The sequence below is a fragment of the Diuraphis noxia genome, unplaced genomic scaffold (genome assembly GCF_037042655.1).
Source record: "Diuraphis noxia isolate RWA-SAM2 unplaced genomic scaffold, SU_Dnox_SAM2 contig0005, whole genome shotgun sequence".
Lineage (NCBI taxonomy): Eukaryota > Metazoa > Arthropoda > Insecta > Hemiptera > Aphididae > Diuraphis > Diuraphis noxia.
In genome coordinates, this window is record NW_028301715.1 from 23780050 (window position 1) to 23796061 (window position 16012).

General features: G+C 25.3%; 1 protein-coding gene across 2 annotated transcripts in view; it reads left to right on the forward strand.

The window, feature by feature from the left end:
* LOC107171085 (uncharacterized) overlaps nucleotides 1-16012 on the forward strand; it is a 32244-nt gene that overhangs the window by 4686 nt on the left and 11546 nt on the right. For both annotated transcript variants that reach the window (XR_016191916.1, XM_089228624.1), the window contains exons 2-3: nucleotides 8584-8752; nucleotides 9813-9997. Coding sequence is in view for 1 of the 2 variants with exons in the window: in XM_089228624.1 (XP_089084750.1) it covers nucleotides 8601-8752; nucleotides 9813-9997 (337 nt within the window). In the remaining variant the exon portion in view is untranslated. The remainder of the gene's footprint in view (nucleotides 1-8583; nucleotides 8753-9812; nucleotides 9998-16012) is intronic.

A 16012-nucleotide genomic window follows, 5' to 3' on the forward strand; every position in this document is an offset into this window, starting at 1 on the left:
TAAGAGTGCGATTTTAGTTCCAATCACTCATATCTTATCAATTATCTATTGAGTTATAGAAAATTTTTTAAATTTTTTTAATAAATAATAATATAGTTTGACTTTTTAGTTTTGTTCATAATACCTAATAGATAAGGATAAATTAATAATTTTCAATGATTTTAAATCGATAAATTGAAAATTTCATTTTTTTATAGTTAAATTTAGTCTAAGTAACTCCTTAGCTCCTTAGCAAAGTTCTAATAAAATAATATAAATTTAGGTATGTGGGAAAAGTATAGATTAGAATATAAGTTTGGACCTAAGATACGAGTAGATTGACTTGGGTAAAATGTTCTTAGGTATAAACATTTTTTTAATCGTATACAGGGTCTCAGAAAGATTATGCCAATTAAATGTATGATAAAAATTGTTAATATTATATGATAATTTGAGAAATATCTTCATGTTAGCAAATTCTCAAAACTCATGTTTTAAAAAATTATTACGATTAAAATTGATTTAAAATCAGATTCAAAAATTGGTTATTTTTAATTTATCCAAAAAAAAGTTTTATAAATTTTTAAGTTTTGTATTTTCAGTATTAAAAATTAAAAAAAATACATTAAAAATGTATTGCAAGTGTATATGAATTATATAGATAATCGATTTTTCAAATCGTGACCTATGCCCCTCTATCTTCTTAACCCATTACCATAAACATATTATCATTAAAATACAAAGTTACATAATTCAAATTTTGATTTTGACACATCTAATTCTTAAAAAAATAATCTGCTTATTAATAAAAGATAAAAAAGGGTAGTTCCTATATAAAAACCTGAAGTTTATATTATCCTTATGCGGTAAAAAATGTCGATGATTCATGGTCTTCAAATGTATTTAAAAATAACAAAAATCTGAATTTTAATATATTCTTAATATATTAATTTAACCATAAAAATAGAATGAACATGCTTAAAAAAATCACCCTATATATATAATATATATTATATAGTCATGTATAGTTTAATACCTATCACAAAATAATAAATTGTCATACACTGAGACTGATTACTGAAACTTAAGTTACAGTTAAAGATTTGTTCAGAAAAATGTATGATTCATTTAATAATATTTATTTTTAATATTATAAGAAGACTTCAGCACACTATTTGTTTTCTCTCTTTCTGACCTACGACACACACTACTTATTTACCCAGAATCATTTTTTCTATGTTTTTAAGTAATCTTATAGTAAAATCACCCATCATTACAAAAAAGACAGAAAATAATATTTTTGAGGTAATGACATAGGTATCGATTCGTCTAAATATTTTTTAAAACAATTTAAACATAATTTAAATTTACAACATTTTTTTGTTTATTTCGAAAGTAGAATACAAAATAAAATATAATATTGATAACATAGTATGTCATTCCCTCAAAAATATATTATTCTTTATCTTTATTGTAATGGATAACTTTACTCTAAGATTAGTTACAAACATAAAAAAATAACTGCGCAAATGCGTTTTATCTATGTTGCACGTGGGCCAGATAGAGAAAACAAATAGCGCGCTGACATCCCTCTTAAATTGAATTAAATTAAATGTTATGTACTTATACATTTATTGCATCTATAGTATTCTCAAACATTAAAAAAAGTGTTAGTAGTGCTTACTTAAAAGGCTAAATGTAAGATAAAAAATTATAATATATCATTAAAATTTAAAAAATACAATATACAAATTAATATAATATAATAACTAACTAATATAATTATTAATCAAAATAAAATTATTTTTCGGATTCATATGTATTGAAAATTGACTTATACTCTGATTATACCGAGTCCTGAAGATTATTTTATTTCGGAACATTTGTGTAGAAATGATGTAGGTATACCTATAAAAAAAATAGACAGATTTGAATTGATGTCATAATACGATAAGGATAAAGTATAAACTAGTTTCCAGTCCCAGATAAAACGAGTGATAATCATCGTGGTAAAATCAATACATTTCTCGCTCCGCTCAGAATCTAAAATATATATCTTAAATTTATAACAATAACATGGATTAGGATAAAAAGAAAGTAATCATGGCATTTGGCTTACCTTCGTGTGGCTAACATATGCCAGAATGCCAGTTTATATTGAACAAAAAAAGAATAGGTGTGGTCTTTTTTTTTAGCGGTCATGCGGACAACTAAATTTTTTCCAAGTCATTTCTGTATTACAATTTATTAATTTAATATTGCTGGTGAGATGTTTAGAAATTCTATTGTCCTAGATAACATGCATAGTATTAGCATGTGGTTTAGTCTTGGTAAGAGAGTTTATCAAGAATATTCCTTGTTTCATTTAATCATTTTCTTGTTGATATATGATTTTTAGACAATTCTAGTTAATCCTAGGTATTTCGCAAGTTAAATTTCAGATTAACATAAAACAAATGATAATTCATGTTTTAAAAATGAATGATATTTACATCAGTTGATGAAACTTGTTTTCTATGAATATCATATATGCAGTGTTGTAAAAAATACTTTTAAAAAGTATTTAAGTAATTACTCAAATACTTATAAAATAAAGTATTTAAAATACCACCCAAATACTATCTATAGTAAAGTATTTGAGTATTACTCAAATACTTTTTAAAAGTATTTGACATAATTTTCAAATACAAAACAAAAAAATCAATTTTTATTCTGAATCATTCATAATATTCATAATATTAATCGAACATTAATTGTGTGTTGCATTTTAAGAACATAATTTGTTTGAAATGCTTATCAGTCATATTAGTTCTTTTTTTGGTGATTGTTGCACCACCAACACTAAACACTCTCTACTGATTGCGAATTGCGATCGTCGTCGACGATAAACAGACTGTTTCTCGGAGTAAAACATATTTAGTTAGGCTATTAATAGACGAAAACTAAAACCGATATCGAATTGTTCATAAATGATAAAATAATATTATATTTATAATATTATTATGACATTATTATTATTTGACATTGACATTGAATAAAGAATTAAAGGAATAAAAAAAGTATTCAATAAAATAGTATTCAATACTAAAAAAATGTATTTAAAATACCGTTCAAAACTTCAAAAATAAAAGTATTTTAAAAAGTATTCAATACGTAAAAAAGTATTTGAATACTTTTATTCAAATACTTTTACTCAAATACTTTACAACACTGCATTTATGTTTGGTATAGGTATTAGGTACTTTCTTTTCAATCATGGTTTGCAAAATCCTGTTCGTTAAATGGAGCATGTCATTTGACAAATAGACAAATGTAGACTTATATGTCCAAATTAGCGAATTAAATTTCTTTCGATGTTTATATTAACAAACCGTTCGTTTGAAAGTGTACCTTCATCATTGAAGATGATTTTTTGATTGATGGTTTTTGATTCATTGGTAGGTTTGTGCGTAAATAATATGGTATTGTAAAAATGATTTCACTAAAAATAAAATTAATTTCTTTATCCACGAAAATACAATTTTTAATCTAATTTTATAAGTGAAATTTATATTTGGTGTTGTAAAAATAAAGTATGAGGAACTTACCCAGTTAACTTCACTAGTTATAATAGCTTATAACTTATGAGGCACCTATTCAAATGATTCTTTAATACAATATTATGTGACTAAATGCAGGCTTTAGGGCGTGTGAATTAATAGTGTAGCGGGCATACATTTTCAATAATGCGTTATACCAATATTTATTTTTATATTTTTTTATAAACTAGTAACCAAATATTGTAATTTGAGTATTGTCCTGTTTGAGTGTAAGTTGACCATTATTATTGTGTGGCTTAACTGGTTTCCTTGTAAACCCGAACGTCAACCGGATGGATATGTGCATCTGTCTGATGTGTTCGTCGGTCCGGAAACACAAATAAACTTGTTCAGTGTGGGAAAGTCTGTTGGTAATGCGATATGGCCATATAAATGTGACTTAAATACAGGTAATACAGCGGTAGCACAGTGGAACTTACTTCCGCACAGGAAGTTAACGTGGATAAACAATATGTGATATTAGTTTATTACTTGTTACTTGTTGACATAATAGTGTCACAAGCTATAATTATTTGATATTATGTTGTGTAACACATACTTTTATACTTCTATATCTACACAACATCACATCTCAATTATTACATTTTTAAACGATTTGATTTTAATTATTATTATAAATTATAATTAGGTACTTATGATTTATGTTTATTATTATTGTTATTAGTTTGGTTGTTTGGTACCTATTTATAATAAATAATTAATAGTGAAATAGGTAAAATATATTTAAATCATCAGTGTTGGGTAACAGTAATATTTTAATATTATAAAAATAATTTAGTAGTAGTATGAAATGAGTTTAGTTTCTCATTATGTTATTTATCGGCATAAAATAAAATCTTTACTATATTTTAGTTAACAAGTTTAAAACTATTATTGAAATACTATTTTAGAGAATTATAAAAGTGTTTTGTACCTTATGAGAATTTTCATTTCTAATTATACATATGTTTTGAAATGGACTAAAATTTCAATACGCGCAAGATATTATCATTCTCTCAATAAATAATTTGTACCTTAAGTTGTTTGCTTCAGACCATGTCGAAACCACGTTATTATTAATAGTTCATTGTTAAACTTGTGTATTTTAATATAATCATACCCATGCCTTATAAAGTTATAAACATTATTATGCATACAATGTTCTGTTATTAGTATTCTAGAAACAAAATGTATAACGTGCGTAGGATTTTGAAAACAGTTTTTCACAATATTTATAAGAAAAATGCACAGGTGTAACGAAGATAACAATTGAAAAATATCGTGCGTAGGATTTTGAAAATAATTACTTTATTATTTTTATCTTACAATGTCCACACTAAAAAAAATGAATATGATAGGTTAGTTAGGTATTAGTCATGCACACATATATGGTTCAATCGTTGATACAGTTATGATTCCAATTATAAAATTCAGGAGTGCCTTAAAATAAATAAATCCTTTTTTCGTTTAGGTTATTAAATTTTTAGTTATACTAAGTATATCTGTGAGTTCAGAATTTATTGGACTATCCTATATTATATTGACATATTATTATAAATCCAACTTTTGATGATTATTGAAAATATTTAGTAAAAGAACAATAGATTTATACTTAAGAATATTTAACTGACAATATTTTTACTTAATATTGTAAAATACGTTTGCAATATTATTATTTATTCGCGTAAATTCAAATTCGACACCTAGGCTATATCTACGCTACTTATATTTTCTTAAAATATTAGTGATATTAAAAATGTGTGATTAATTAATGATGATTGATGAACTCTACTGCAGGACTATAGAAATACTGCTGAACTATAAATATATTAATCTTATCATTCCATCACTTGTTTTATCGTTCAACTCATTACTTTGTAAATATATTAAAATAAATCAAATAGATTTGTATACTTTGATAAATTTTAAATCTAATTTAAATATTCAAACAATCATAATATAATGCATTTGTGTATATTATTGTATACTTGTGTATATAAAATCATATATTATGTAGGTATAATGGCAGATAATATGCTATTCCTTTTATGATATTGTTTTTAATAATATTCGTTGAGTTGAGATTTCTATAGCAAAATAAAGACGTGCTTATATGCTATAAACAGTAGTAAATATTATATCCTATATACGCTATGCAAAGCAAAGTAATTGGCCATCATCTGGAAAGTCGCATTATTTTAAACCGTTAATCAATCGTCTATTATAATATATGCATTCGGAACCGGTCGTTTATGTGATCTTGATACATACATGTTTTTATATAGTCACACTAACGATTTCTTGCATGCGACTTGTATTTATAGTATACTAATTATCCAGCACAATCGTATATATATTAAGATAATTAGCAAAATATTTTTTCCTAAATTATAGGTAGACATTCGTTCTCAAAATATTTACAAAACAATTTTTAATTTTACATTTAACGTTCCTATCATTAAGTTGGTACTATGATAGACACTAAATTGAAAATTTCCATTATCCATTGATGAAAATTGTATAGCGAGCAAATAATTATAAAAGTTTACAGTTATTTAAAAATAATTATTCTATTCAAATTAAAACTCACATTCTAATTTTGCATGTTATATTACAAAAACTTAATATGTTTTTATTTACTAGTTTTGTATTATGTGTTTAATATCATACTTCGTTATATGTAGTATAATTAACCATAATATACAGTTAACATAATATTGTTTGTTTCAATAGTTTTTTTTAATTTCCTAACTGTTATCACGTATTATGCTAAAATTCATTATTATTTAGTACGTAGTTGACGGAAATCTAGATATCGAAAATTAGAGTAAAAAATATAACCAAGATGGGTTTCTTTACTTTATTTGCATTTATATTTGTCCATATTTAGAAGACCCAAGGACTTACCCTGATATCCGTTAAATCCGTATAAGGTAACTAGTAGAATTATAGCCTTGAAATAATTTTGCGTTTGAATTCAATTTTCGGAGACGTCCAAGTACAATCAGATCTATCATCTGATAGTAAATTTCTAAAGAAATAGACTTTAACTGTATATATTATTTCACTTATATGCTACATAAATTAAAAAAGTTGTCAGGGTACAGATATCGTGTGTAAGACACTTTTACTAGGTAAATGTATACATCAATGTTGTTTCTTAAGTATGAATGCCATATGTGGTTTTTGAGCATAAAAAGTTTCTATAGATTATCCATATACGTATTTTATGAATATAAAATAAAACACGACCAACATCTAACTAATCTTGTATTGCCTTAGCAAACTAAAATTCATATTGTTCTGTTTTATATTACTAAAATGGAAAATATATCAACAACTTATTAAAATCGTTAGAAATAAGATATTCAAATACCCATTAAATATATTGAAATAAAAAATAATAATAATAGGTACCTACTCATAACGCGTTTTGAATATATTTTTGTGCAAACATAATGTAGTTTATTATTGGGTTAATACTGTTAATAGAATATTCTTCATTTATTGACAACTTATAACTCTAAAAAAAAATGATGAGTTTTGTAAGTTTTAACATTTATAATTTTTTGGTATTATTTATTAGTTTTGTACTTCTAACTTATAAGAGTATATACTTCTTGTACAGATTAAAAAATGTATTTTTATTTTTCATCAAATTGTTGATGAGATGTTTTATATGTTTTCAAAAATTATATTCTAACTTAGGAAATTTTTTATATATCTTTGAAAAATTTGTTTTACTTACTATACCTATTAAAATATACATTATAAATTATAACTATACTAAAGTATAATTAGTAATTACTAATTACTATAGATATTATAACTTATAATATCTATGGTGATTATACTTGGCAATAAACCCTTGTTAAATGTTATCGACCTGTACATTTTTATCTGCTATCTATTAATGTGGAAAAATGCTACGATATCAGTGTTTTAAGATACATACATATACTTTTTTTAAGCTAAAAAATAAATATAAATAAATAATCCGTTATTTATCAAGCGGGTATAGTTAAATTGTGTCGTCAAACGGGTTCGACGAAAAAAAAAAATAAGTCCAGCAAGATTCACAACAATATAATCTAGTTGTTGTATACTTCACATGTGTGTATTGACCACAAGAGGACAAACGTTTTTTATCTATTCACAATATAATAATCAGGTACCGTTGGAAAAAAAAACGGAAAATTGTTAATGAGCCATCCATTATTAACAGTACATATTGTTGCCTATTTTTAAGGCTAGAAGTTGTGTTGATATCATTACCTAAATATATATTGTATAAATTAAGTTCTGATTAAAGTATAAAATATTAAAAAAATTACTTTATTAGTTGTAATTCGTAAGGCGTATGGCACATTATACTATTTTAGGTTGATAAAAATCAATTATTTTTTAACATTTTTTGTGCAACTGCATAACCTTATTTATCTTAGGTACATGTGATTTTGATTAATAATGTTGGAAACTTGTTGCTTAAACTAAATATACCATACAGATATAGTTATTCAAATAAAACAAATATACAAGTAAAAAATTACATTTAAGGCTTGTAACACCCCTTTGTAGTTTTGAACCAAATGTGGAAGGTTAGGTATATACCTCCCAATATCCGATAACTGTTTGAGTTTGTTACCTTGCTTATTTTCTAGGTTATATATGAAACATATTTATCTAAGAATATCTTAATGTTATTAAATGTTTAAAATATTGAATCATTTTAGGTTTATTGAATAATAATTATTACAATTAATGTATTTTTATTTTTTTTTTTGATTTAACATAAAGTAAACTGTAAGACTATTTACGTATAGCTTATATTTACTATTAACTATACTACACCCAGAGTACCAGAATATTATTTAAATATTTAATAATTTCTTTAGCTTATTATTTTTATAGAAATATTCGATGTGATTTTACATCTTTATACGTTTATTGTAGTAATATATTAGGTAGTTATTATACCAACTTATAAATTAATTATATGTTAATTATTTGTGATATTTTATTTTAGCTTTTAAAACAAGTGCAATGGGAGAAAGACGTGGCACTAAAGCATTAGAATTATGGTGTAAGCGAGTGACTCAAGGATACGATGGAGTGTCTATTGAAAATATGTCTACTTCGTGGAAAGACGGACTTGCATTTTGTGCTCTTATTCATCATTTTAGACCTGATTTGATGTAAGTATTTATTTTTGTATTAAACGTTATTATTTCATTTTTTCATTCATTTTTTACATTTCATGTAAACTTTTATGCAAACACTTATGGTGTACCTAATAAATACTTCTATATAGAATTATATACGTGGAGATTCTATTATATCAAATTCAGAAGTTTTGATATTATGTATAATAGTTACACATAATTATACTCGACTATTAAACAATGCTACAGTTACAAATTACAATGCAAAACCCTTTTATATAGCTATAAATAAAATTTATATTTTTAGTTACCGATAAAGTAATACTTTGTAGCTCAATACTACTATTGAAGAGTACTGAGTAGTCATTTTCTAGGTTCTTTTGATATCTTATTTGCATTCAAATTACACAGAAACATTTATTTTAATTATTTAGGCTAATGGCGTTGCAGTTACATTATCCATATGCTCATGTAAAATAAAAGTTCCAATAGAAACTAATGCATCAACGTGCTTTTATATACTTTTTTTTACAAATGTAACTACTCACTTGTTAATACATTTAAAATTGGAAAGCATTATAGAAAAATCATTATATTTTTATGTTTAGAGATTAATAACCTTTCTCTAGTCTACTATAGATGCTAATATTTTACTATCTTAATGTGTTAAGATGAAGTCAAGGTTGCTTAACTTCAGTATCTCGTATAATGTGTATACAATATATGTATATTGTATACGTTCCAAATCTTTAATTCGCTTCGGTTATTGTAGCATATTTTCTATGCCCATGAAATGAGTATTTTTCTCATCTTCTATTAAATAATAACTAAAAAAGATAGTAATAATAAAACACGCATGTAACGTAACAAAAACATCAGGGAGGTTTATGTTTGATACAAATAGAAGAGAAAATTGCCAGAGGAAAAATAATTTTTCAATAGGTATATAGAAAATGAAGCACACGTGTCATAAAAAATCATGACCGTGGAAAAAAATATTATTCTGTTTAATACTTGCAATTTACGTGTTCTTAAAAAGAAAAAATAGGATTTTACAATATGTCTACAAATCATATAATATTATGTTTTTCAGTGATTATAATAGTTTGGACAAAAATGATATTTACGGTAACAATGAGTTGGCTTTTCGAGTTGCTGAAAATCACCTGGGTATTCCTGCTCTTTTAGATCCTGAAGACATGGTTTGCGTCGAAATACCAGACAGATTGTCGATATTAACTTATCTCTCACAGTTCTACCAAACTTTTTCATCACAAGGTAATTATTAGATTAAAATATTTTACTATTTTTTCTTCGATGTTCTTAAAGTATGTAATCATTATAATTAATGATATTATAAATTATTTATTAGAATAATATTAATAATAGGTATATATAAGACTTTTATTTTGATATAGTTCTTTGTATTGATGTTCGTGTATATTTTTTGTAGTATTGTATGTCATTTTCCATGTCATTGTTAAGCTTTTAATTAAACTTTGATTAAACCAGTCACATAAAATGTTTCACAGTAAAAATGAAAAATAAGCTCGTTAATACAACAATTTTAATAATTATTCGAGTTTTATATTTCTACAGTTCTACACTACTACTTCGAGACACAAGTACTGCCTAAAAGTATTTACATAATCTTTTTCGAAATTGCCAATTGTTTTTTACTACTGGACATTTATTGTGCATTGAATATATAGAAAAAATAAAATAAAATCAAGTCATGACTGTAATTTTTTTCTGATAATTTTCTTAAGTAGACTCTTCCACACTGCATGGTAATTTGAAGGCGGTTCATGCGTGCACGTTATGTTTAGCTTGCCGGAAATGGTGGCAGGAAACCTGTTTCTATCAATTTTATCGGGTGCGTGTGATAGACTTGTTTGAATGGAAAGGCCTAAAAGACCACCAATGAGGTATAAAAACCTATTATTAGTAACTATAAACTGGTAAAATTTACCCCTTAAAGATCGAACAAAATTTTAAATATGTATATAATAATCTTATATTTAACTATTTAACGCAAAATACTTATTCTATTTTTTACAATATCATAATTATAAATAAAAATAAAAATAATGATAGATAATTTTTAAAATGTATGTATTATTTATTTTCTTGCAATGGAATTTCGAATATTTTAAGCTAAATTTTAACTTTCAACGTGAAGTGCATAATTTTATACAAATTGTATGTTAGTATGGTCTGTTTACCCAATGATTTGCATGCAAATTAGTTTCTGTAGTGCATTTTTAATCATGACGAAGTAGTATATTAATTATTAACCATTATGTTAGATTGTTAGATAATACGTAATCGCTGGTAGGCGGAAAAAAGCCCCCCCCCCAAAAAAAAAAAAAACCCCAACGGAAAAAAAGCCCAGAAATATTAATATAAACGTGAACACTTATATACAGTTTTACCATTTTATCCTTATAATTTTATAAGTTTTAATTTTTTGAATGACAACATAGAGTTTTAATTTCATATTCTAAATAGAGCTAGTAGTTAATGAGTTATAAGTATTTAAAGTTTTGACAACCGGAATAGTGGACAAACATTTTATTATTTAAAGAATAACTTTAGATAAAAGAATCACCCGGTATATAGATAATATAAATATTATATAAACTGAATTACAACAAAATAATTATTATTCTTCGTTGTATTGAAATTATATGAGCTTTTTCGTTGCTCAAGTTTAGTTTTTATTGGGGGTTTGACATTTTTATGAACCACCTGTCAATAAATTGCATTTTTATTACCTGATATTGATAAGCCTTTTGACATTTAATTTAATTTAAAATTTTCCGTATTTACCGATATAATTTAATATTTATACATATATATTCACCAGCCGAGTAATATTGACACTCCATACAGTACTTCATTACTCGGTTGTTGAGATAGTTCCTAGTACCTACACGTCCTACTATAGCACAGTTTTATCCAGTTATAAATTTGTTTTATATTTTATACTTTTGTTTTAACAATTTTTTTTAACTATGGATGAATAAATTCATGCTTTATAATATTTATTATCACAATTTATTATTATTACCAAGATGATTATCATATTGTAATGATATCAATTATTATTATTTTACAGTATTACACTATAAGAACCAACAAAATATTTATAGTATAATTATTGTTATATTTTTGAAGTCGACTGACCTGCTATAACTATATTATTATTATTATATGACTATACCTATTATGTACCTACTATTTTTGTATTTGAGAATCCGTGTATAAAATTGACTATATTTGTTATACTTTTTTTCCGTGGGCTTTTTTCCTTAGTGTTTTTATTTTTTGGGCTTTTTTTCCGTTAGGTTTTATTCCTGGGCTTTCTATTTTCCCACGATTCGTAATCGCTTGGTGTATGTAATTTACATAAAAAGTATTTTCTATTGTATTAAAATAGTTTTCAAATTTCTATAAGTTATATTTAAATTTATTTACTGTTGACAACTTAAATTTTACATCTTATTGATTTTCTGTTAAATAGTATAAATTATTCGAAAATATTAGTTATTGTACCTAGACTTTGACCAGATTTACGAATGTGTTGTAAGTGATCGTGATCTTCATTGGGTCAGTAGCAGCTGTAACCTTTGAAAAATCATGAAACGCAGTTTGATTGGTGGAGTTAAAATTTCCACAATTAGGCCAGTATATAATATAATATACACTATACAGTGCTGATTAACTTAGTAGCGCCGTTTGGCAACTCGACATATAACAAGAGAAAGACATCGAGTGTGATAGAGACATGAAAACCGGTTCTCGGAACACTGTTTATAATTTATTAAGGTCACATGTGCGCGTTGATCCCAATGAGAAACTTTCACTGATAGTGATTTTAGATTTGCCCTTTCCACACATTTCCACAATTGCAATTTGACATAATATCATAATATTAATGAAGGTACTAGACAAAATACAATCGACTTATGATGTTGCATGGTTCCAAAGATTATACAAGATAAACATCCGTTGATTTGAGTACACTGTAGTTCTGCAAAACCAACATTGCCTAGTGCCTACAGATACGGCCCTAACGTAGATCACCTGACCGATGTCCTTCCGTAAGAAAACAGGTTTTGATAAAATGTTTATACTCGACTTCAAAATTTAAGTTTTGGCTTCATTCCAATTCATTTTACTACCAGATTAGAAAATATAGACGAAAAACATTCTCTCAATTTTTCATTCCGTAAGTCGTTTTGATAATTTGGCCGTCGTACGAGGTTACACTTTTTCAGTGTTTGACCTCTGGATCACCAGTTTCAATATTTAATTCGTACTCGTGTTTGTTACATGGGGTTAAAAACAATTAAACAGCTTATAAATACATATTGTCGATATCACTACCACTGTTTTCTCTAATTCTAATACCCACTACACCGATTTAAATTACTAACGGTGTAAATGACCTAAAAACAAAAATGTCTTGTGAGCTTCAAGTGATTTTAAATTTATGCTGTATTTATTTATTATCGTCACCTCGCATTTTGTAACAAGAGCATTATTTATTGTTATTCATTTTATGAAGAAAAATGAAGATCACGTTTAATAGTATTAACGTACTTATTCTTGCTATCTTTCAGCTTCTACTTTATTTTTAGTTTTATTTTAATGATTTTATTTTTGCTGCAATATATGAAATAATGACATATTATGATATACCTATGTATAAAAGTTTTTAGATAGTTGTATTAACTTGCAATCATTAAAAATATTATCTAGAAACATTTATTACAAGTAATGACCGATAAAAATTATTGGATATATTACATTAAATTTGATAATGATTCTTGGAAGAAAACAATATAATATAATATTTTTTTTCCGATTATTTTATTACTTAATAGTGTTATATCATAATAATATTATTTATTATGTATTCTATTGTATACATTTTAGATTCTGAGCGGAGCGATGAATGTATTGATTTTACCATGATGTGTGTTTTTTTTTTGTGTGTCTGTCATCACGTTTTGGGGCAGTAAAAGTGCTTCGATTTTTGACTTCAGTACCTCGTTCGATCAGAAAGTGTATCAAGTTGGTACTTTGGGGGGCTTAAAAGTTAAAAATTCTTAATAATTTTCTAAATAATCGAGAAAAACAAACTAAAAATTACGGGAAAACGGGAAATTTTACGCACAATCAGTTTTCGACAAAATCGATTTTTGTTTTTGATGTAACTTTAAAACAAATGACCATAAATTCATGAAATTTTCACCGAATGTTTATATAAGTATATTCTATTCTTCTATCTACCATGCAATTTTCAAAAATGTTCGACTTAAGTTGAACTATTCATAGGTATTTGAAGTTTTCGATCGTTATTAGTTTTTTTTTAAATTAATATCGATAAAAAATTATTTGTTGGGCAGAAATGCTTGAAAATTTAATACAAGGCTCTAACATATTGTTACAATAGCAGATGAAAAATAAAATAAATTCATTGTCACAATTTTTTTTTATAAGCATTCAAAGTTTGAATTTCGACAAAATACGTAAAAATCACAAAAATTCACAAATTATTTTAAGCTAGAAATTCATAAAAAATTTTCTTTTTAAAACTAAGATTTGAAAATTTAATACAAGATTCATTACAAGTTTGTCAATTTTTATCACAAATAAAAAGTCCACCGGAACTCAAATTAAATTTTTATGAGCATTTGAAATTTAAGTTTTTACAACATTGGTTTTTCACTTTTAGCGATTATCTTATTTTGGTGTAGGTAATTCTAAAACAAATGACCGCAGATACTTGAAATTTACACTAAATGTTTATATAGGCATTTTCTATATTTGATAAAATTTTCAAAATATTTAAATTTGTTTTGAGCGGTTCACTGACATTTTAATTTTTCAACGTTTTTGGTTTTTTTTTTCTATAAATATCGATAAAAATGTATTTGTTCGGTAGAAAAGTTTGAAAATTTAATAAAAGGCTTCTAACACATTGTAACAATAGCAGTTAAAAAATATTAAAAATACATATGCACGATTTTTTTTTATAAGCATTTAAAGTTCAAATTATGACTAAATGCGTAAAAATTACGGAAATGTCAAATTATCATCTTAGATAGAAATTCATAAAAGTTTTTCTTTTTAATTCTAAGATTTCAACATTTAATACAAGACTCCTGCATATTTTTACAATAGCAGTTGAAAAATAAAAGAAATACATGGTCACAATTTTTTTTTATAAGCATTCAAATTTTGAATTTTGACAACATGTGTAAAAATCATGAAAATTCGCAAATTATTTTAAACTAGAAATTCATAAAAAAATTTCTTTTTAAATCTAAGATTTGAAAATTTTTAATAATCTATAATATATTATAGACAGATAAACCGTCTTCGCTCAGAATCGTTTTTCGTATACAGTGATATAATATCATTGGATTCAAATTTAATTCCATCCATTACAGTAACCCACTTGTAACCTACTGTACAACAGAGCGACATCCACGACTTACCCGCCTTTTTTTTTTTATTGTTATTAATTTTTAGCACCATAGTAACTTATAAGTATTATAACATTTGTAGGAATGTTACAGTTGATTGAGGAACACTTGTTTGTGTGGAGAGAATTCTTTACTAAAAACCCGGCTATTCGTTGATCACCCATCTTAGAACTTACGGCGTCAGTTGATGCTTGACCTCTGTACACATTTGTTACTGAGGACAACCAACTCAGACTCCAATACATTATTAAAAATAAATATTTGGTGTTCTGAATAGTTAATATAGTATTATAAGTTAACACCTATTATTACTACAATTTAATTCTAGTCTTAACAGTGAACAATTTAAGTAATACATTTTTAACGTTATTAATAGTACTAATTATATATTACTTACATTATTATTGTTATTACTAAAAATGTTATCATATTTATATCTGATTACTTATTTTAAATAATGAATTACTATACAGAAAAAAATGAATAGAAATAATCCAAACTAAAATTTAAGTTTTTTGACCACAGAATGCTGATAACAGTAATAACGATTAACTAGTTTCTAAAATATTGCTAATTATATTTATCTGTAGTCCATACTGTTATGATATGTTGTTATTCTAAAAGTTAGTGAATTAATAAATAATTATTTTTTCTTGTTTTTAAACTTGTGTTATCCTTGTTTAGTTTTTTGACTTGTTAGTATCTGATTAAATTGTCAAGAAAATTAGAATTGATCGGTTAGGTTGATTTATAGTCAGTGTTTATTGGTCAAATACAACATTGCTAATCTTTC